Source organism: Arvicanthis niloticus, chromosome 1 (genome assembly GCF_011762505.2).
Source record: "Arvicanthis niloticus isolate mArvNil1 chromosome 1, mArvNil1.pat.X, whole genome shotgun sequence".
NCBI lineage: Eukaryota > Metazoa > Chordata > Mammalia > Rodentia > Muridae > Arvicanthis > Arvicanthis niloticus.
The window spans coordinates 151,421,426-151,441,149 of NC_047658.1; the positions used below are offsets into that span (position 1 = coordinate 151,421,426).

The 19,724-nt window shown below is 54.0% G+C and overlaps 2 protein-coding genes across 13 annotated transcripts in view; one reads left to right on the plus strand and one right to left on the minus strand.

Annotated features, from left to right (window-relative positions):
* The first annotated feature begins 2,251 nt into the window (after positions 1 to 2,251).
* On the plus strand, positions 2,252 to 13,686 carry Lzts2 (leucine zipper tumor suppressor 2). 9 transcript variants are annotated; one of them, XM_034498195.2, is made up of 6 exons: positions 2,254 to 2,406; positions 7,525 to 7,670; positions 8,253 to 8,702; positions 10,153 to 10,815; positions 11,287 to 11,544; positions 12,384 to 13,686. In XM_034498195.2, exons 3-6 carry the CDS (start codon positions 8,295 to 8,297, stop codon positions 13,065 to 13,067), a joined length of 2,013 nt encoding a protein of 670 aa, XP_034354086.1. In that variant the 5' UTR covers positions 2,254 to 2,406; positions 7,525 to 7,670; positions 8,253 to 8,294; the 3' UTR covers positions 13,068 to 13,686. The 9 variants fall into 9 exon arrangements, with proteins under 9 accessions (XP_034354074.1, XP_034354086.1, XP_034354101.1 ...); XM_034498189.2 differs by lacking the exon at positions 2,254 to 2,406 and adding an exon at positions 4,552 to 5,171; XM_034498183.2 differs by lacking the exon at positions 7,525 to 7,670 and having other exon boundaries at positions 2,252 to 2,406.
* Pdzd7 (PDZ domain containing 7) overlaps positions 13,580 to 19,724 on the minus strand; it is a 58,472-nt gene continuing 52,327 nt past the window's right edge. Inside the window, exons 13-19 of one of the 4 annotated variants that reach the window (XM_034498238.3) lie at positions 19,481 to 19,656; positions 16,710 to 16,801; positions 16,496 to 16,587; positions 16,274 to 16,345; positions 15,236 to 15,841; positions 14,902 to 15,002; positions 13,580 to 14,499 (exon numbers count right to left, since the gene is read on the minus strand). In XM_034498238.3, the coding sequence (XP_034354129.1) occupies positions 14,137 to 14,499; positions 14,902 to 15,002; positions 15,236 to 15,841; positions 16,274 to 16,345; positions 16,496 to 16,587; positions 16,710 to 16,801; positions 19,481 to 19,656 (1,502 nt within the window). In that variant the 3' untranslated portion in view covers positions 13,580 to 14,136. Of the gene's footprint in view, positions 14,500 to 14,901; positions 15,003 to 15,235; positions 15,925 to 16,273; positions 16,346 to 16,495; positions 16,588 to 16,681; positions 16,849 to 19,480; positions 19,657 to 19,724 lie in introns of those variants that run through there. The other 3 variants (XM_076922353.1, XM_076922364.1, XM_076922372.1) reach the window with 3 other exon arrangements.

Here is a 19,724-nt window from a genome sequence, read left to right on the forward strand (position 1 = left end):
TCTTCCCATCCCACCCCCTAAATAGACATCTTCCTTGGCCTAGGGGAGTGGTGTTGATAACTTACCTGAGGACTCCAGAAAATTCCTGACAGATGTGGGTCAATGGGCCACATACCCAGGCCTTGCCTGACCAGCTGTCCCTCTTCACCTGTGAGGTGAGCCATTCACATTTCTCAGTGTAGACTCAAGAATCAGTCCTAGCTGGGTGTGGTGGTGCATGCCTCTAACTCCAGCACTTGGGAGGTAGAGGTAGGAAGATCAGAAGTTCACAGTATCCTAAGCTACAGAGTCTGGGCCAGACTGAGCTACTCAAAACCTTGTCTCAAAAATAGCTTATCTTTTTATCTTTACCCTCATCCATTTCCTCTGGAATCCTCCCATTTCTCCTTAACCTGCTAGAACTCCTGGGAATTTGTTAAAAATGCAGAGCTTAGAGCAGTCACTCCCCTCGGCCTTTACAGACTCTGAGTTTGATATGGAGTCTGGATGCCTCAGTTAACAAACACTACAGAAGATTGTAGAAGAAATGACCCACAGGCTGCCAGGCATGTTGCTAAATGACCTTTTAATTTCACTTCCTTTCATACCCTAAAGTACCAATTTCAAGATGCTCAGATTGGGGGTCTTAGAAAGCCTCTGCCTTTTACTCCATAGAGGAAGAGCAACCTTTTCAAATCAACCCAAGGGGAAGGTTTTAGAACGGGATGGAAGAGTCCAGGGTTTCTGAGAACCCTAGCCACAAAGACCTGAAACAATTGCTTGCAAAGCTGTTGGTGGTGGGGAACAACCCAGGGGTGGGGGTAGCTCCTCCGGGGTCTGCCTTCTTGGGGGTCTTTCCCAGACTGGCTGGAGCCAGGCCTCTCTAATCCTGCAGTAATCATTACCAGCAGTTGGCTGCTCTAGGCCTCATTCAGGGTCTGAAATATTTAAGTCAGCCATGCCTTCCAGATGTACAAAGAGAGATCACGTCTACCTGTAAGCGCATGATTTCTGTATTCTCTCCCTAAAATGCCTGGTGTGTTCTCAGAAAATCCTTTAGTTTCTAGTTTGGAGTTTGTGAGGGCTCCGCGATCAGGAGAGAGAAATAGATACACATTTGCCTGTTTGTCTTGCTCCACCCTCCTGGCGCACACCCCCACACAGCACAAACCAGAATGAGGAGGAGGAGGGGAAGATAACACACCCCCTACACAAACACATTCCACTTCATACCTGCCCTAAACTCCCCACAGCAAGATCTAGCACAAAGTGTACTCAGTGGCTATTGGAGCCTAGAAGCCAGGAAAGGTTCTATATGTTTAATATAAAATCCCGAGGAGGCACGGAAATTATGTCCACATACTCAAAGTGCCTTGAAGCAAATCACCTGGGATGAGTCGTGTAACCCTGTGCTCCAATTAATGTGCCAGAGACCTTCTGGAAAGGTCTGGCCTAGCAGGGTCAGATTAGCTGTGCAACCCTGTTTTCAGACTGACATTGTGTCTCACATGGCCGTGAGGGGCAGTGTTAGGTCTTCAACAGCTGTACTGTGTGGGAGAGTCTGAGAAGAGACCAAACTCACCTTGGTCTCTTGCAGGCCAATTACTCAGGCAGTGTGTCTGGCTCAGAGAGCTGTAAACTCAAGCCTTCCCACAATATACACCTGGTAAGCCAGGGAGGAAGGGAGCTTTTGGTACCTCCCTGAAATACAGGCCAACTTCCTGTTTGTTCCTGTGGGTGGGACTTTATGAGTCTGAGGGAAGCCTAGCCATGCCCTATGGGGGCCAAGACTAGCAGCTTTCTCACCTGGGTTGGTTAACTACTCCAGGGAAGGAGGCGGTGCTAGGTCTGCCAGGACAGCCCCAGACAACCCAAGCCCTAATGAATGTGAGTGTGTGTGTGTGTGTGTGATTTAGTTTTATGAAACTCGACACTTCTTTGTCTGCTTCATAGGGATTTTCCCTCTTCTGGTTGTGAGCAGAGTGGACCGGATTGAGCTCTCTACAGAGCAAGAGAGAGTCAAGCTCTATAGCGCCTTAGTTAAGGCTGCCAGGTAGCTTAACCGTCAGTTACATCTCCCCTCCCCTTAGGTCAAAAGCCAGTGTGCTGCTCAGTCAAAAGGCCAGAGAGACAGCCTTAGGCCACCATCAGGCTACTTTTGGACTGGGTACTGGGTCGGACTACTTTTGGGCTGGGTACTAGGTTAAGTATTTGGAGGTGCGGGGCAGACCACTCCCCTCTCTGGGTGGGTGGGGCGCGGCTTCAGCCGCCCCGCCCCACACTTCCAGGGCCGTCCTGGCGGGAGCGGGGAGCCGGGAGCACTAAGCCCGGAGCCCGCTGGAGACCCAGAGTTCTATCGCGGCGGGGAAGTAGGCACGCTGGAGCAGGAGCCAGGCCAAAAAGGGAGCAGCGGGCAGGTGACTCTGGGTGAGTGGTGGGGCGGACTGGGTGCAGGAACTCCGGCCTCCCGCAGGTCCTCACTTTGGAGAGAACTTTTCGCGTTTTAAGAAACCGGATTGGGATGACGAAGGGGTCCGCCCTCTGGAGCGCAGGCGAAACCTGAACAGCAAAAGGGGCAGGGAAACGTACACAGACGCACCGACACACACACACACACACACACACACACACACACACACACCACGCACGCATAGACCCATGTATTCACTTAGGATACGAACACACGTGTGCTCAGGAAAGGACAAGCACAGCGAGGTACCCTAGCTGTCCCAGAAGTAGTGCCACAAGCTCGCATGACCCCCCAGCTCACCCCGCGACTTGGACGTTGAGGTTTTCTGTCGGAGGCTGAGGGAGAGGGGACGCCCTGAGACTGTCGGCGGGGGCGGGCGGGGTTTGTCGCACCAGGCGGTTCCTGCTTCCCTGCCGGCTGCCTGCAGGTGAAGACCAAGACGTAAACAGGCTCTGAGCACGTGATTGCTTCGCAGACGGGTGGGCAGTGCTCCCCAACTCTTGTCTAGGCAGGGACACCCCTCTCATCCACCTCTCCGCCGGTCCTAGCATGTTTGTTTCGCCCTGTACAGGGCTTTATTCCACACTTCACCTGGAATGGTGAGAAATCCTCTCACCATGAATGGGAGCTCAACGCCTCTGATGGCCTGGGTGCCAGGCCGGGAGGCCTGGAGAGGGTTGAGGTTAACCTGGGCTCCTTGCCTTGAAGCTCACTAGCACGTTTTGGGAACCCATATCCTTGAAAGGTATCTGAGAGAGGACCTTGATGGCCTCGGACAGCTGCCCCGGTCTCATACACCCAGCCCCGGGAGCAGCTGTCTGTAGGTCCTCTTCCTACGGCCACCTCCAACCCTTGCAGGACTGGGCACAAATAGCCCACCCATGCAGAACAGTCTCCCCTCACCCCTCCTCACAGGGAAAGCACTAAGAGGAAATACATCCTTAAACCTGAGTTCTGCCTCCTCTAGGTGGAACAAGGACCAGAACCCCCTCTCTCAGAAAATGAAGGGAGGGGGGCTGCAGCCCTAGTCCTCCCTCCCCCTCCGGCCCCCACCCTTCATCCCCCACCCCTCACCCCGCCACACGCTGAGCCCAGCTGCTGCCTGAGCTTCTGGGCAGGAGGCCAGAAAGGGGAGGAGGTTCTCGGTGCCCTAGGAGGCAGGGATCAGGGCAAGGCCAGAGGAGGGGGTTTCTGTTGGGGAGAGGGGTTCAGTCTGTTCTTGTGAAGCTGAGGGGCTGGAGTGTGCCCGAGGGTGGCTAGGCTGTGTTTTCCTTTCCAGGGAAAAAGAAAGAAAAACAACCCTTTCCATGGAGCTAAAAATAGAGCGGAGAGCCGGCCAGGCTGTGGCCTGGAAGGGGGGGGATGCTTCTTCCTGGGGCTGAGCCCAGCTCTGGCAGGCCTTGGCCCTGGCGGGGTGAGGGGAGCATCGAGGAAGAGAGGATGGCCTTGCCAGGAGATGCGAATGTCAGCTGACCTGACCAGGTCACAGAGACCCCTCAGGGAGTGTGGCTAGTTTGTGGCTATGATGTAAGGACTTGCCTGAGTGGCTGAATACGGCTATGGCTGTCATTGCGTGGAAGAGGGTTGGGAGCCTTAAGTGTATTTAAAGAATGTGACTGGATGCGAAGGACTGTTGTGCACTCTCACGTGCACGAAACACCCAAGTCTTCTGTGAGTTGGCCTGAAGGATTCTGGAATGAAGGACTATGGAGCCACGTGATGGATGAGACCGTGATTGTGGCTGCCGGAGACAGAATGTGGGAAAGGTCGTGTGGGTGTTACGACTGTTGTTTTCGAGAGGGTAACAATATTTGTGACCCTGAGAAAGCCTTTGGGATGTCTGCTGCGGAGTTAGTGTAGGTCTGAGCTGTTCGTTTTTGTGATTATTGGGGGCCAGGTACCCCCCTCTTGGAGCAGCGACCTTTCTCATAGCAAATGACCCCCGAGGTTCGGCTGGGGAGCCTGGAGCCATGCCAGGGACAAGCCTAGGCTCGCTGCCCGAGGTGCTGCGCTGGAAAGGGAGTGGGATTTTGGGGGGGACTGGGGGGGGGCTGGTAAGTTGCTGGAAGGGGCCGCCAGGTGGCGCCGCTTCGGAAAATCCAAGTGTGTGACCTCCAGCCTGCTGGGGGTGGGACAGACAGCGACCGAGCCAGTCCCTCAACTTGTGCCCGGGAGCCGGCAACCGGAGAGGGGCGGCTGACCCCCTCGGCCTCCCCTTGGACCGGGAAGCTGGAGACTGAGGAGGGAAGCTTCTTTTAGAGGAGCGGAGGGGGAGGGGCGGGCGCCGCGCCTTGGCTCTTTGTGCTGGAACAATGACCAGCTGCCGCCAGCCCTCGGGCTCCGGCAGGGGTAGCCGATGACCCGCTCTCCCCCGTCTCGAGCCGGACGAGCCTCCTAACACACACGCAGTCGCTAGGCCACTCTGGGAGGAATTCCGAGTGCCACCGTGCAGCCCCCGCGTGCGCCCTGGCGGGCACGCGTGACGTGGGTTGCTTGCGCGTGTCCGCGCCCCGGGGCGGGAACGCCCCTCGGACCCCTCCCCCGTTCAGCGCGCACCGCCCACTCGGGCCGGGCGGGGGCTGGTCAGGGCCGGGGGGCGCCGGCTAGGCGGAGGCGGGGCCGAGCCGGGCAGCTCCGAGTGGCCGCGCGCGGGCTGGAGCGGGCGGCGCGCCTGTGGAGTGCTGGGGCGACCCGGGGCTGAGCATGGAGCGGCGCGGCGGAGGTGAGGGGTCCAGGGCTGAGGGTGCCCCAACTTCAAAGCGATGCGGTCCGGTGGGGAGGTGGCATTTCATAGACGACCCCAATTCATGGAAGGAGCGGACGGTTGTGGGTGGGCCGGGGGACTCTGGGCTTCCAGTCTCGGAATGGAAACTCGTGATCCCACACTGGATCCTGCTTGACTGGTCTCTGGAGTTTGAGTGTGTGTGGTGGGGGACTTTCCCCAACTCTCCGACCCCAGCCCTGAGGTCAGAGAGTTGGGACGTGGCCAGACTCATCCATCTCGGGCCCTGGCGCGGCCCCAGACCCCAGAACCCTCAGCCTGCTTGCTGGGGTCGGGGCACAGGGGTCTGTGTATCATAGTGATAGGTCAGGGAGTGCTGGGGAAAACCAGGGGTTTCTTTTTCCCACAGCTACAAACGCATTTCTCAAAATGGAGCCGCTTGCCCCTCCTTCTCTCTTGGGCCTCAAGAGCGGGAGCCAGGCTGGCTAGGCCTGGCTTTCCAGACGCCTGGCCCTTAGAGCCCAGCTTTACAGTTCCTCTGGCTTTCGGAGTTCTTGCCTGCGTAGCTTCAGCGACCCTAACTCGTGGTTCTGCCTCTGGCTCCTCGTGTCTGAGCCTCTTGGCCTCTTTGTCTTTAATGTCTTCGGTCTCTCTGAGTGTCTGCCCCGGCTCTTGCCCTTCCTTCTGGGTCTCATTTTCTGTGTCTCCTGGAGTAGGGACAGGAGTGCCAGCCCTTTCTGTCTTCTCTCTATACTGTGGAGCATTCTCCATCCCTAGGCTGGACCTTGTGGGGGCGATCTCAGTACTTAGCCCTACAGAGAATTATGTAGTTGCTTCTCGTACCCATTTCACTTCCTACCCTAGATCTCAGCAACTCCTCAAGCTGGACTCCCGGTGATTCTCTGGCCCTAACGCTTAGAGCTTTAATGGAGAACAATATACAAAGATAAGCTGGGGAAAGGGCGTCAGACATTGTGATCTCACCTTGCCTCAAACTCTTAAGTTTAAAGAAAAAAAGTTTTAGGGAGGAGCTCCCATTCACCCGGTGGCCTTGAATGTCACTGAGGTGCCAGCGCACTCCCAGAACTCTCACTCAGATTACTTCAGATGAGCTTGTGTAAAATACATACATAGGAATCCATGTAACTGTCCTGACAGAAATGAACAGGTTCTATAGAGATTCATGTGTCTCTCAATCTATGAGAGGCTGGAATCAATGGACCCCAAAGAAATGAGGATTTCCCTAGGGATTTCATGCTGAGAAAAGAAAATTGCTTATTGAGGATGGCTGACTGAAACTGACTTGGGGCCCAAATTTGGTGGTATTTACACAAAAACTCACAGATATGTAGACACACTGCTATATCTATCCAAACATTTTGTTTGTTTTTTGTTTTTTTTTTGTTTTGTTTTGTTTTTTTATTTTATTTTTTCTCTGTGTGACAGGGTTTCTCTGTGTAGCCCTGGCTGTCCTGGAACTCACTCTGTAGACCAGGCTGGCCTCGAACTCAGAAACTCAGAAACCCGCCTGCCTCTGCCTCCCAAGTGCTGGGATTAAAGGCGTGCACCACCACCGCCCGGCTTATCCAAACATTTCTTATGTCATATAGTGTCAGTCAGAGCCCACAGATTCATTTCTTACATACACATTAATAACGTTTATGTGCTTTCTAAGTTATGAAACTCGTAGCCTTGTAAAACATAAGAATTCACACATATAGCCTGGTGGTGGTAACACATGCACTCAGAAGGTGGATTTCTGAGTTCAAGACCAGCCTGGTCTACAGAGGAAGTTTCAGGGCAGCCAGGAATACACAGAGAAACCCTGTCTTGGAAAACAAAACAAAAAGAATTCACACATACAGCTGTCCATAAGAAGCACAAGGTTAGAATCCCAGCTCTCTGAGGCAGGAGGATCCCTGAGTTTGAGGCCCACCTGTGGTACATAGCACAACCCTGTTTGGTTTTGTGATGTCCCTCTACATCACACACACACACACACGTATGAACGTACTGACATCTGTCTAAACCCACATGGATTCACACTGTATATTTTCATGCACTTCTCACAGATACAGTTCATTTTTATGATCCTGTCTACGTACTCACACCCACAAGTAAATGTGCAGACACACTCTGCTCACGGAATCCTCTGTCCACTCCTTGGCCCCTGCACTACGTGATGACTTCAGCAGATGCCTAAGTCTTGGTCATCAGCAGCCTTGGGACTGGGAGGGAGTTCCGGGTGCAGGCTTGTTGTCCTTTCCGGGAAGGAGCAAGACTAAGGGAGGTGGAGCCATCTTACTTGAGATCCTACCAGAAGTGGTAATGGGCTCCTGCTCAAATTCCATAGGGGTTATTCTGAAGATCAACTGAAGCAGGAAGGTTTATAAAGGTTGGCAGTGGGACAGGGCCTGAGTAGGCTCCCTTAGTCCCGAGTGATGGCAGAAGCTAAGAGTTGACATGGAAACAAGCACAGCGTACATCAACCTCTGGGAGGTAGGAGACCCCCAGAGGGCACCTGTGGGTTCCTAAGACCTTGTAAGGTTTCCTGTTTGGCCAGCTCCACCCTCAATGTCGCCTGAGTGTCTGGGAGAAACTGAGGCCCAGCAGTGGGAGGCCGGACAGTGCCTAGCTTTGACTCTTTGTTCCCTAATTACCATCTGAGTTGCTGATTGCATCCCTGACGTGTCCCTCTGCCCAAACAGCCCAGTAATGAGGCCACCTGTCCCAGGAGAGGAGGGACCTGTACTGGGAGCTAGTAGTTAGGGATCTCGGCCCAATCTGAGTCTTTGGCTATATAGGGGATACAGGTTTGGCCTTAAACTGGGTCTTCTCTGCTAAGGTACCCTGTGTAACCTCTTAGGTGTCTCATTCCTTTGTCTCTGTTTGGTGAAATTATTCCTTAGCATTGTTCCAGACTAGAGTTCAAGACCAGAGGAACTTGAGGGTCATGCCAGTTGTTCGATAGGAAGTCTTTTTACTATGTGGGGAATGTTCTATTAGGAGGGGGTCAGGAGAAGGCCTATAGGGGAGGATCCTCAAGGTGCAGGGACTCTGACACCAATGCCCTGCTCACAGGTTGCCCTGGAGGCCCCTGGCCAGGCCTGAGCCTTTGCCACCATGGCCATTGTGCATACTCTGCCAGTGCCACTGGAGCCCGCACGTGAGACAACCACTGCCCCACAAACTCCAGCAATGGGCAGCGTGAGCAGTCTTATCTCAGGCCGGCCCTGTCCTGGGGGACCTGCTCCTCAACGCCACCATGGTGTTCCTGGGCCCACCTTCTTCCGCCAGCAGGATGGGCTCCTACGGGGCGGCTACGAGGCACAGGAGCCACTCTGCCCAGCTGTGCCACCCAGGAAGGCTGTCCCAGGCAACAGCTTTACCTATGTCAATGAGGACTTCCGGACAGAGTCACCTCCCAGCCCAAGCAGCGACGGTGAAGATCCCCGAGAACATCAAGCCCACAATGCCCACCTCCGTGGGCCCCCACCAAAGCTCATCCCTGTCTCTGGAAAGCTGGAGAAGGTAACGGGCAACCAAGCCTCTTGGGAGGATCTGGGTGGGGTCAGGAGCTCCTGAGGGAAGCTAGAATTTGGGAGCATATGCAGAGCAAAGAGTATGGGTTCTGTCTTATCTCTCCTGGCTCAGGGAAATAGCCTATCAGGGCCCCATTTTCTGTATCTTTACAGTAAAGGTTAGAGGCTAATCTTTGTCGGCTCCTATTAGAATTAATACTTACTATAATACCCAGCACCCTCAAATGAACAATATCATAGTTGTTTCAGTTATTTATTTTATTTTATTTTTTTGTTTTTTTTGAGACATGGTTTCTCTCTGTAGCCTTGGCTGTCCTGGAACTCACTGTATAGACCAGGCTGGCCTTGAATTCACAAAGATCTGCCTGCTTCTGCCTCCCAAGTGCTGGGATTAAAGGTATTTGATACCACCTCCAGCCTAGTTGCTTCAGTTATTACAGTGATATGTGTGTGTCTTTGGGCCTCTACAGCCTTGTTTTTAATATGAGACAAGGATAATGTTTTGCTTGCATGGCTATTACAGTGATTAAAAATGAGCATTTTTGAATTACTTAACATAAGTGGACAATTAGGGGCCTGCTGCCAGTGGGAACAATTGGTTTTAATTTGTAAGGGTTAAGGACCCTGGATGGGAAAGCAAGTAGTATGATGGTTTTAAGGAAGGTTTGGGGCTTGAGGAGATAGCTAAGTGGGTAAGTTGCTTGCTGCGTAAGCACAAGGACCTGAGTTCGGATTGCCAGTACCCATGTAAAAAGCTGGCCATCGTGGCATAGGACTGGAATCTCAGCACTTGTCGGGCAGAGACAGGCAGATCCCTGGGGGTTGCTGGGCAGTCAGACTAGCTGGATTGGTGAACTCCGGGTTCCAGGTTCCATCAGAGACTGTATAAAAAATTAGGTAGAAAGTAACCTAACTTTGACATTTGCTCTTCACACACAGGCACCAGTGTGTGCACCCTCATGCACATACAATACACACATACAACACACACACACAATACACACACACACAGATTAGTGTTTTGAAAGATCAAGCAAGCAAACTGGGCTTGGTATCACACACCCGTAATCTATTTATTTATTTATTTATTTATTTATTTTTGGTTTTTCGAGACAGGGTTTCTCTGTGTAGCCCTGGCTGTCCTGGAACCCACTCTGTAGACCAGGCTGGCCTCGAACTCAGAAATCCACCTGCCTCTGCCTCCCAAGTGCTGGGATTAAAGGTGTGCGCCACCACCACCCGGCTCACACACTTGTAGTCTTAAAGGGCAGAGAAACCTTGCTTGTGTTCAAGGCTAGCTTGAGGATACATAGTGAGTGAGCTTAGGCCAATAGAGTCAAATCCTGTCTCAAAAAATAACAACAAAAAGAAAAAAGTTTTAAAGAAGGAAAGGGATCGGGCAGATGAACCTCACAGCTTCACGTGGTACCTCCTTTCAGAATATGGAGAAGATCCTGATCCGGCCAACAGCCTTCAAGCCTGTGCTACCCAAACCTCGGGGGGCACCAGCCCTACCTGGCTTCCTTGGTCCTCGAGCTGCTGGGCTATCTGGGAGCCAGGGCAGCCTGACACAGCTGTTTGGGGGGCCAGCCTCTTCCTCCTCCTCTTCCTCTTCCTCCTCTGCTGCTGACAAACCCTTGGCACTGAGTGGTTGGGCCAGTGGCTGTCCTTCAGGAACACTGTCAGACTCTGGCCGAAATTCCTTATCCAGCTTGCCCACCTATAGCACTGGAGGTGCCGAGCCAACCACCAACTCCCCAGGTGGGCACCTGCCCTCCCACGGCCCTGGCCGAGGGGCACTTCCTGGTCCAGCCCGAGGGGTCCCTACTGGGCCGTCCCATTCAGACAGTGGCCGGTCCTCTTCCAGCAAAAGCACGGGTTCCTTGGGGGGTCGTGTAGCTGGGGGTCTCTTGGGCAGTGGTGCCCGGGCCTCTCCTGGCAGCAGTTCGGGTGGAGACCGTTCTCCACCCCCTCCACCGCCTCCACCCCCTTCGGATGAGGCCTTGCTACACTGTGTCCTGGAAGGGAAGCTCCGAGACCGAGAGGCAGAGCTGCAACAGCTGCGGGACAGTATGGATGAGAGTGAGGCCACCGTGTGTCAGGTGCGGCCAGTGGCAGTCCTGGGGCAGTGTGGCTGGACACTCAGAGGCCTAGGAACAGTGAATGCGTGGAGCATTTGCCGCTGGGGAGGGAGAGGGTCAAGACTCAAGGTGTGACAGCCCCAAGGTTGTTAGCTTACCCTTCAAAGCAGTGAGGAGACGGGGTATGTGAATTGGATCTAGCACTGGCTTGTAGGGTGTTAGATTTGAGTAAGTTGCTGGACCTCACCCAGCCCCAGTCACCCTGTCTAAATGGGGATAGCTGTGACTCTGTAGGGGTGGGGGTGGGGGGTATGAAGATTAAATAAGACGAAAGGGATGAAGTGCTTAGAATACAGCCTGACACCTAAGAAATGCCATATAAGTGCCTGCTTTTATGGTCGTCATAATTCACTGGATTCGGGCCAAGCAGGAGATGCTAGAGCTCACGACCTGCGGGATCCTGACCGTTTCTAGCCTGCCATCTTTCCCTAGGCATTCGGGGCACGGCAGCGGCGCTGGCCCCGAGAACGCGAGGACTGTGCAGCCCAGGCACAGCAGGCCACGCAGCGTGTCCAGCGGGCCCAACAGCTGCTGCAGCTGCAGGTGTTCCAGCTGCAGCAAGAGAAGCGCCAGTTGCAGGATGACTTTGCCCAGCTGCTGCAGGAGCGAGAGCAGCTGGAGCGCCGCTGTGCTACCTTTGAACGCGAGCAGCGGGAACTCGGGCCGCGGCTGGAGGAGACCAAGTGGGAGGTATGCAAGATGGGCGCCGGGCAGGCTGAAGGGGTCACGCTCTGCCGATGTGGCCCAGGGTAGTTGCTGTAGAGGGTCTGCCCTGCCTCGTCTTTCTGGGTTGAGGGTTTCCTTGTGCCTCTGTTGGATCTCACGGTTGCATTCTAGTGCCCACATAGCTAGTGGCGTTTCCTTCTCTGTTAGATGGGTACTGTTCATACCTCTGCTTCATGAATGAGGAAAACTGAGCTAGAGGCCAGAATTAAACTAGCCCTGGCTGGGCTGAGATACGAACCCTGGCAGTTTGTTTTTGATGCCCTCTCTTACCCAAGACACTTGCCTTTTCACCTGGACCTGTGGGAATTGCCCTGGACTGCCCCACTCCACTCCTGCAGCCCCTGCCACCATCCCCAGGCCTGATACAGCGTCTGGAGTAAGGATCCCGGCATTGAAAAGATCTTGGTCTCTATTCTCCTTTAGCCTCTTACTAGAAGTATAATCATGGGGGCTGGTGAGATGGCTCAGCGGTGACTGCTCTTTTGGAGGTCCTGAGTTCAAATCCCATCAACCACATGGTGGCTCACAACCATCTGTAATGGGATCTGATGCCCTCTTATGGAGTGTCTGAAGACAGCTACAGTGTACTTACATATAATAAACGAAAACCTTTTGGCCAGAGCAAGAGGGAGAAGGGAAGGGGGGTGTAAAAAGTATAATCATGGGCATGTCACTAGGCTTGTCTCCTCCTGTGCTTCTGTGTGTAAACTCATGGGACAGCATCTCCTTGAATGCCCAGCCTGCTGCCCAGTGCCCAGCACCCAGAGGCCTCACCATCTTTCCTCAATACTTTCCACCCACAGGTTTGTCAGAAATCAGGTGAGATCTCCCTACTGAAGCAGCAATTGAAGGAATCTCAGGCAGAGCTGGTTCAGAAAGGCAGTGAGCTGGTGGCGCTGCGGGTGGCCCTCCGAGAGGCCCGGGCTGCCTTGCGGGTCAGTGAGGGCCGTGCCAGGGGCCTGCAGGAGGCAGCCCGAGCACGGGAGCTGGAGCTGGAGGCCTGCTCACAGGAGCTACAGCGGTACCGCCAGGAGGCTGAGCGGCTCCGGGAGAAGGCCAGGCATTTGGATGCTGAAGCATCGGGACTCCGCGAGCCCCCAGGACCCCCTGCCACCACCGACCCGTTCCTCCTGGCAGAGAGTGATGAGGCCAAGGTGCAGCGTGCAGCGGCTGGGGCAGGGGGTAGCCTGCGGGCTCAGGTGGAACGGCTGCGCCAAGAACTGCAGCGGGAGCAGCGGCGAGGAGATGAGCAACGGGACAGCTTTGAGGGGGAGCGGCTGGCCTGGCAGGCAGAGAAGGAACAGGTAATCCGCTATCAGAAGCAGCTGCAGCACAACTATATCCAGATGTACCGGCGTAACCGGCAGCTGGAGCAGGAACTGCAGCAACTGAGCCTGGAGCTGGAGGCCCGGGAGCTTGCTGATTTGGGCCTGGCAGAATCAGCCCCTTGCATCTGTCTGGAGGAGATCACTGCCACTGAAATCTAGGGCTTTGCCAGGGATGCGAGCCACAGGACCATCTGCCCCAGGATCCACCGAGCGCTCCAGGTCTTAGAGCCAAAGGGCCTCTGCCGAGCTTTCGGGTGGCCCTGTAACTTGGAGAAGCAGAATCAACCCTCCGTGTCACCGTCACCCAGAGGCTCCTGCCCACTCTGCCATTTCACTTCCCCACTGTCGCCACTGCCAACCCACTCCAGCTGGGAAAGGAAAGGGGCTCCCCTGTCTCCACATTCTACCTGCCTGAAGCCAGAGAGAGCCAGATGGCACCAGCTGCTCCAGATGTGCCTGCCCTCAACATGCCCATGTGGAGGGGCAGGGCTAGGAATGGGGGCTGATCCCCATGTCCCAGCTCTGCAAGCCTCTTCTGGGCTGAGAGGGCTGAAGTCAGACCAAAGGAAGAACTCAGCAATGTCTTGTTTATTTGTGTTTGTGACCAAGCCGCCCTCCCTAGTTCCAGGGTTACGGCCTCCTTTCCACTTGTATATTTTTCACACTGTAAATTTCTTGTACAAACCCAAAGAAAAAAAATTTAAAAAAAAAGTTTTGTTTAAAAAAAAAAAAAAAAAGAAGTGTGCTGGATAAAGAAACTCCAGGGGAATTTGCTTGACCTCTGTCTTCTCTGCTTGCTGGCTACTCAACCTACCTGTGATGGAGTTCTTAGGACTAATCCAGTAGAATTCCGGGCCCTAGTGCACTACACCATGAGTCTTGAGAACTAGAAAAGCCTTTCATCCTGTCCTTTGCACTGAACCCTGCTTGCACAGTGACCTCCTTGAGGACTCTCAGTTTAAGCTCCTCAAACTCTGGTGAGCCAGGTCCATCATGAAAAACCTCACACCAGTTACGTGCTCCAACTTGAGTCTCTCTGTCTCCTCATTGGGAAGCAGTCCAGGATTAGGGAATCTACATGACACAGGTTGCCCACTTGTGCACCTTGTTCTTGGACACCCAGCTTAGTTTGAAAGGCCAGAGCCACCAGCATGGTGGTGCTTTCAGTAGTCAAATGGATAGGACAGAGGTGCACGAAACCTGGAGGCAGCAAGAGGACTTGAGGTCACTAGGAAGGGTCATGGGGATCCTTAAGGATGGGGGAGAGTTTAGGGGTACTTTGAGGGACCTTTAGGGCTGAGCTGAGAGCCTGCGGTAGTTGCCTGGCCTCAGTGGGAGGTAGCTGGGTGGGAGTCAGAGCATCTTCAGTGGGTCCATGGGCTGAGGAACTGTCAGCAGCAGCAAGGCTCTGGTCCTTAACAGCTCGTAGGTCAGAGGATAGGGCCAGCAGGCCAGGCCCAGGGACCCTGACCACAAGCTCCATAGGTTCCCGTGCCTTGTTCCGATAGGCTCTGCGGATGGTGTCCACAGCTCGCTGGTGGGTTACCTGCTCCAGGCTTTCTCCATCTACTGCCACCAGCTCAAAGCCAGCCTGGCACAGAGGTAGAATATTCAGTTCTGAGTCATTACCACCCACCACCCAACCTGAAGGCCGTGGCCTTTCACCTCCACTAGCTAGGACACTCCTACCCATCTGGGTGCTGGCAATGGACAATAGGACTTTTGTGCCTGGAGTTGGGGGCAGGGTGGGGCATAGACAATAGCCCTTTGTCCCTTGGGACTTGAGGTGGAACAGGATGGGCCATTATCAGGCCAAGACTAGCATGAGGGGACACATTCTTCTCTAGGACTGCCCATCTTATGGGCCTGACCCCCATATCCCCAAGCCACCTCCTATGACCTGTTCTGAACATGCCCAGCCAGAAGTGTGGAACAGTCTTGGACCCTGCTATACTTGCGCCCTGGGCCTAGAGAGGCTTAGCCCTTCACCTACCTGCAGAGCCCCGCAGAGGAAAGCAGCACCTCCGGGAAAAATCTTCTCTATCTTCACCATGGGCTGCACCTTGGACTCAATACCCCCTGAGATGCTGATGCCTGGGAAAGATCCGAAGCAGAATGACAGCCTTACCCCAAACCTTGAGCTCCCGGGAGGAGCCTAAACTCCCCACCCCAAATCCAGCCCTTCCTTCTTCCCACCTCTGACATTTGTCTCAAGTCTCAACCTCCAAACAGATTCTCCAACTATATACTCAGATTCCTTTCCTGGCCCACCAACCTCCCTCAAGCCCAGGAGTCCACCCTGCTTAACCAGTATTCCCAGGACTCACCCAAAGACTGCTTCATCTTGGATAGCGTGACGGTCCTCAGCTCTCCAGTGGAGACATTCCCGGCTGCTTCCAAAGCTTTCCGACCAATCCCATTCTCCAAGGGCCCTTGCCTGGCTCCCACCTTGGCCACCTGCCCATCCAGAGGTCGTGGAAGCAGGGGCCTTGCCTTCCGAGGCCTATGGTAACGCCCGTTGGCTGTGGTGGCATTGGTGATGGGTGCCGGGGAAGGGGAGCGCCTGCGCCCGGGAGACTTGCCTCGACCTCGGCTGCGACTGCGGCTGCGACTGCGGCTGCGGTTGCAGCTTTGGGTTGGGGTCTGGCTCTGGTTCTGCTGAGTGTCCTCTTTGCTTGGGGGTTCTGTCAGTAACCAGTTAGGCCTGGGAGGCCTGGGAGCCACTGGAGGTGGCTGGGGAGGAGGTGCGCATGCGCTTCGGCGAGGAGAAAAGGCATCAACTGGCACGTCTTGTAGAGGGGGAATTCCCTTGTGGTGGTGAGAAGCAGAGGCACCGAGGGAGACCTTAAGGCCCTCAAGCCTCTCCCTTATCTCTCCATCTTCATCCTCTGAGCAGCTGTTCACTGGCAGCAAGTAAAAGCCTCCACGGCTATCTGGGAAACATGGTCAAGGCTAACTGGCTCCTCTTGGCCATCGATTCCAGGACACCTTTCCAGACCCTGCTTCTTACTCTTGCCTGTAGGATGCCCGAGTATGTGCAAACAAGGCCTAGATTTGCTCAGGTCCATTTTAAAGTATCCCATGGTAAAGGGGCACTGGGCCAGTTGGACAAGCATGACCTGCTATTAATAATATTTTATAGTATAATACAGTTCTACTTTGACAGAGCCAAGAGACCAGATTTTAAAACATGTAGTTTTAAACTGTCCTGTACAGGTATGTGTGAATAACAATGGCCTGGAGGACAGTGCTTTCCTTCCTGACTACAGTGACCCTGCTTGGAGGCAAGGATGGGAGGCCTGTTCTTCCTGTTCCAATGTCCCCAGGGTTGTCCCCTTTCCCCAGGTTATAGGACTCTGACTGACCAGGCACAGGGGTGATGAGATGACGCTTGGGTGGCGTGTCTTGCCTGGTAGGTCTCAAAGCAGAAGGCCCCACTGGTTGGAGAAGAGAGCAGGTCAGAGGTCAGACACCCCTGCCAGGCTCCCAGATGGCTCTGCCAGTGAGCTCAACACCCTTCACTCCCACCCCATCCCTGACTGGAGCTCAGGAGCTGGAAGTCCCCCAACCCCACATACACTGCTGACCTGCCCTGCTCTTAAGCGCCTCAAAAGCCTCCAGCTCCACAGGCATTACCATGCTATCGAAACGGCCAAGGTCTGTGGGAGCCACCACGCTCCTGGGGGGAAGACAGGGATGTGGGGTAAGCAGGACTTGGATCTAGGGTGCAGTCATGGAGAAGCTTCAGCCCTTAGGGTCACTGGAGCTTCTTGCCCCTCCCCCTCCCTAGCCTCTCCCAACCTGATGTCTCTCAGCAGCAGCAGCTTCGCCGGCCTGTCCAGGATGGCCAGCAGGGGGCGCACCAGGTCCTCCACACCACCCTCATGGACGTACTGCATTTAGAGACATCACAGGTCAGCCAGCAGCAGCAACTCTAGAGCTGGGTGTGGGGAAACATCAGGGCACACAGGGACCCTGGGGCCCATGCGGCCGTCTTCACTCTAAGATAGGGTCGCCCTATCCAAGGTCCACAAGTTGGTGTATCAATGACCTTGTGGATGCCTGGAATGATCAGCAGATCTGCAACAAGTACCAACATCAATAATGGCATCTGGACAGGCAACTCTAAGCCTTTTACATGCAGTCTCTCACTTAGCAACCACTCTGAGATGATTCCTGCTTTACAGACGAGGAATTCTCAGGAGAAATTGCTCAAAGCCACACAGATAAGGAAATATGAGGAAAAGCAAGGACCCAAGACGTCTACTTCTTCCTTGCTCTGGTTCAGGAAAAAAAATGTTCAGGAGCTGGACTTCCCCACCCCACCCCACAATCCCCCACACCCCACCCCCACGCCTTTGCCCAGGCAGAAGGAAGAAATGTGAGCCCAACACTAGGCTGTGGGCCTGGCTGTCCCCACCCTTTGTTCAGGGCTAGAATGATGACCTTGGCAAACGGATGGCTCTACAGCCTCTCTAGTCAATACCCTTCTGCCTGGTACGGCCTGGATGCCACACCCCATGGATTCTAGAAAACTGAACACTGAGAGCCAAGTTACTCAAGCAGCACACCGCCCCCTAGTGGTGAAAGGAAGGAAGACAACTTTAGAGCGCTCCTCGGATAGTTACCACGTATGGACATATAGACACAGAAACAGCCAGCACTCTGGTCATCAGAATGAATCATCAATAAATATTTAGGAATGAATGAAAAAGTGTGTGTGTGTCCCTAACCTACAAGTATGATTTCAGGGACTCACATCAACAATATGCTGCCATACATGTGAATGTCCCTCAAGTCCACAAACACAAATTCAGCATCTACTGTTGGACCCTGGGTGACAAAAGAGGCACAATAAGACCCTCTCCCAGAGCCTCAGAGACTCTGGTGGGAACAAGGACAGATGAGCCTCATGCCGCAATCAACCGTAAGCGACATTGCGAGTTTCTAAGAAGGGCAAAGGATCATAATGGGTGCCTCGGGAGCAGAGACCACTCCATCAACTCTTCTGGAGTGGATCCAAGGACCAGCCCAGGAGCTGGGGAGGAAAGCGTTCTGAGGGTAGGCAGGATAGTGAGTAAACAAAGGGCCCATGTAGACCCTCCAGTAGGACTGCACAGGTTGAGAACACGTGACTAGCACCCCAAAAGATAGGTGACTCATAATTTACATCAGCTATGTGGTAGTCCTGGAAGATCCCAGAAAACCTGGGGATGGCAGATTGGGGTGTCACACCAGGGACGGCTTAGAAGGTGGGAGAAAGCAACTTGTACTCTGTTCTGCCTCATAAGGGAAGTGCAAATCAGTATGAGAGGTATTTAAATTCCTGGCCTGAGGGATGTGGAGGGGTGGCTCATGGGAGAGAGGAGAGAACAGGGCATCATAATGACTAGGGAACTTGGCCTCTCTCTCAGGCCCGGGCTCTGTTTCAGAGGGTGTGGGGTGGGGCACTGGGTTGATTGTGGACAGTAGGTTCAACCTACAGGGTAAATAGAACCACGGTGAAATTAAGTCCTGTTTTTGAAGAAGGCTGGGGAAAGGAGGGGTGTGAGAAAGGGGCTGGTCAAAGATACAGGTGAAGAGCCCCTCCTAGTGGCCATATCCTGGAGTTGCAGTCTCACCAGAGCTGGACTGCTTAAAGTTCAGAACGGAGAATGACAGAATTTAACCCAGAGCCCTTGGCAGGACCCTCCATCTACATTTCTGTTGTAAACCAGACCTTGGAAAAAAGAATGTGTGAATGACCTCATCTTAGCCTTTGAGTGATACTACATCGTATATGGGCGCATATGTGCGTGCTAGGCACGGATAAACCCATGTGGACGTGTCAACACAACACCTCACAGACATGACAGTGTACACATCACGACAATACACACACAGCCCCATCACCAGGTATAACCAGGTATAATTAGGAAGAAGTGGCTTTCTGAAACTGCCCAGCTTGCCCACAGTGTTCATGTTCCCTCCAGGGAACCAACCACAGGATCCTTGGGGTCCCAGAGACAAAATCATAGTAAAGAACTTTACAGTTCTTCTGGAGGGGTGAGCAGTGCCCCGCAGCCTCCCCAACACTTAGGCTCCAGGAAGTCCTCCAAAACTGACTCCCTCTGGTACTGGTCAAAGAGAATAGCGTGGGTATTGGGGACAGTTGAGATGAGAGCAAAGGCTAACCAACTTGGGAAACAGGAACACGCCCTTGGCATGAAGCCACGCCTGCTGGCTGTTCCAGGCACAGAGGGGAGATGGGAGACAAGACTGGGGGCCGGAGAGAGCACCGTCAAATGCCTGCAAGGACTTCGCTTCCCGTTTATCATCTGTTTCCCTCTTTTCCTCAACTTAAGTGTCACCTCCTCTGAGATGCCTTCCCAGATTTCCTGGGTTACCCACCTCTATCTTTCACCCAGCTCTGTATAACTGGTCACTAAGAGGGACTTAGATTCTAGGTGTTGTCTTCCTCTTCTTCCTGCCTGGGAGTTTACTGACCATTGTCCCCGCCCTCCCCCCCAACAAGCCCAGGTACTGGTCAATGAACAGTAGCCTAAAATGAGGGACCTTAGGCGGAGACTTACCCGGGAGCAGTGGCGAGTGACTGCTAGTACCTCATCGTCTGTCAGCAGCCTCCGGGCCAGGTCCTGAATGAGGGGTCGTCGACTTTCCCAGGCCTGCACCTGCTCATCCCCATTGGGCGCCTGGCCAGAGGGGCTTCCAGACCCGGTGGAGAGCAGAGCCCGGCCCCTCTCCCGGTCTGTAGAGCAGGGGTGAGAGGATGTGATAAAGGTGACAAGAACTAGGAGAGCAAGGTAGAGTTTCTCT

Excerpts from the sequence above, each read along its gene's own strand:
- Lzts2 (XM_034498183.2), top strand. The coding sequence starts at position 8,295 with ATGGCCATTGTGCATACTCTGCCAGTGCCACTGGAGCCCGCACGTGAG. Across the intron at positions 10,816-11,286 it reads GTGAGGCCACCGTGTGTCAG|GCATTCGGGGCACGGCAGCG; the intron begins GTGCGGCCAGTG and ends ATCTTTCCCTAG. Across the intron at positions 11,545-12,383 it reads TGGAGGAGACCAAGTGGGAG|GTTTGTCAGAAATCAGGTGA; the intron begins GTATGCAAGATG and ends TTCCACCCACAG.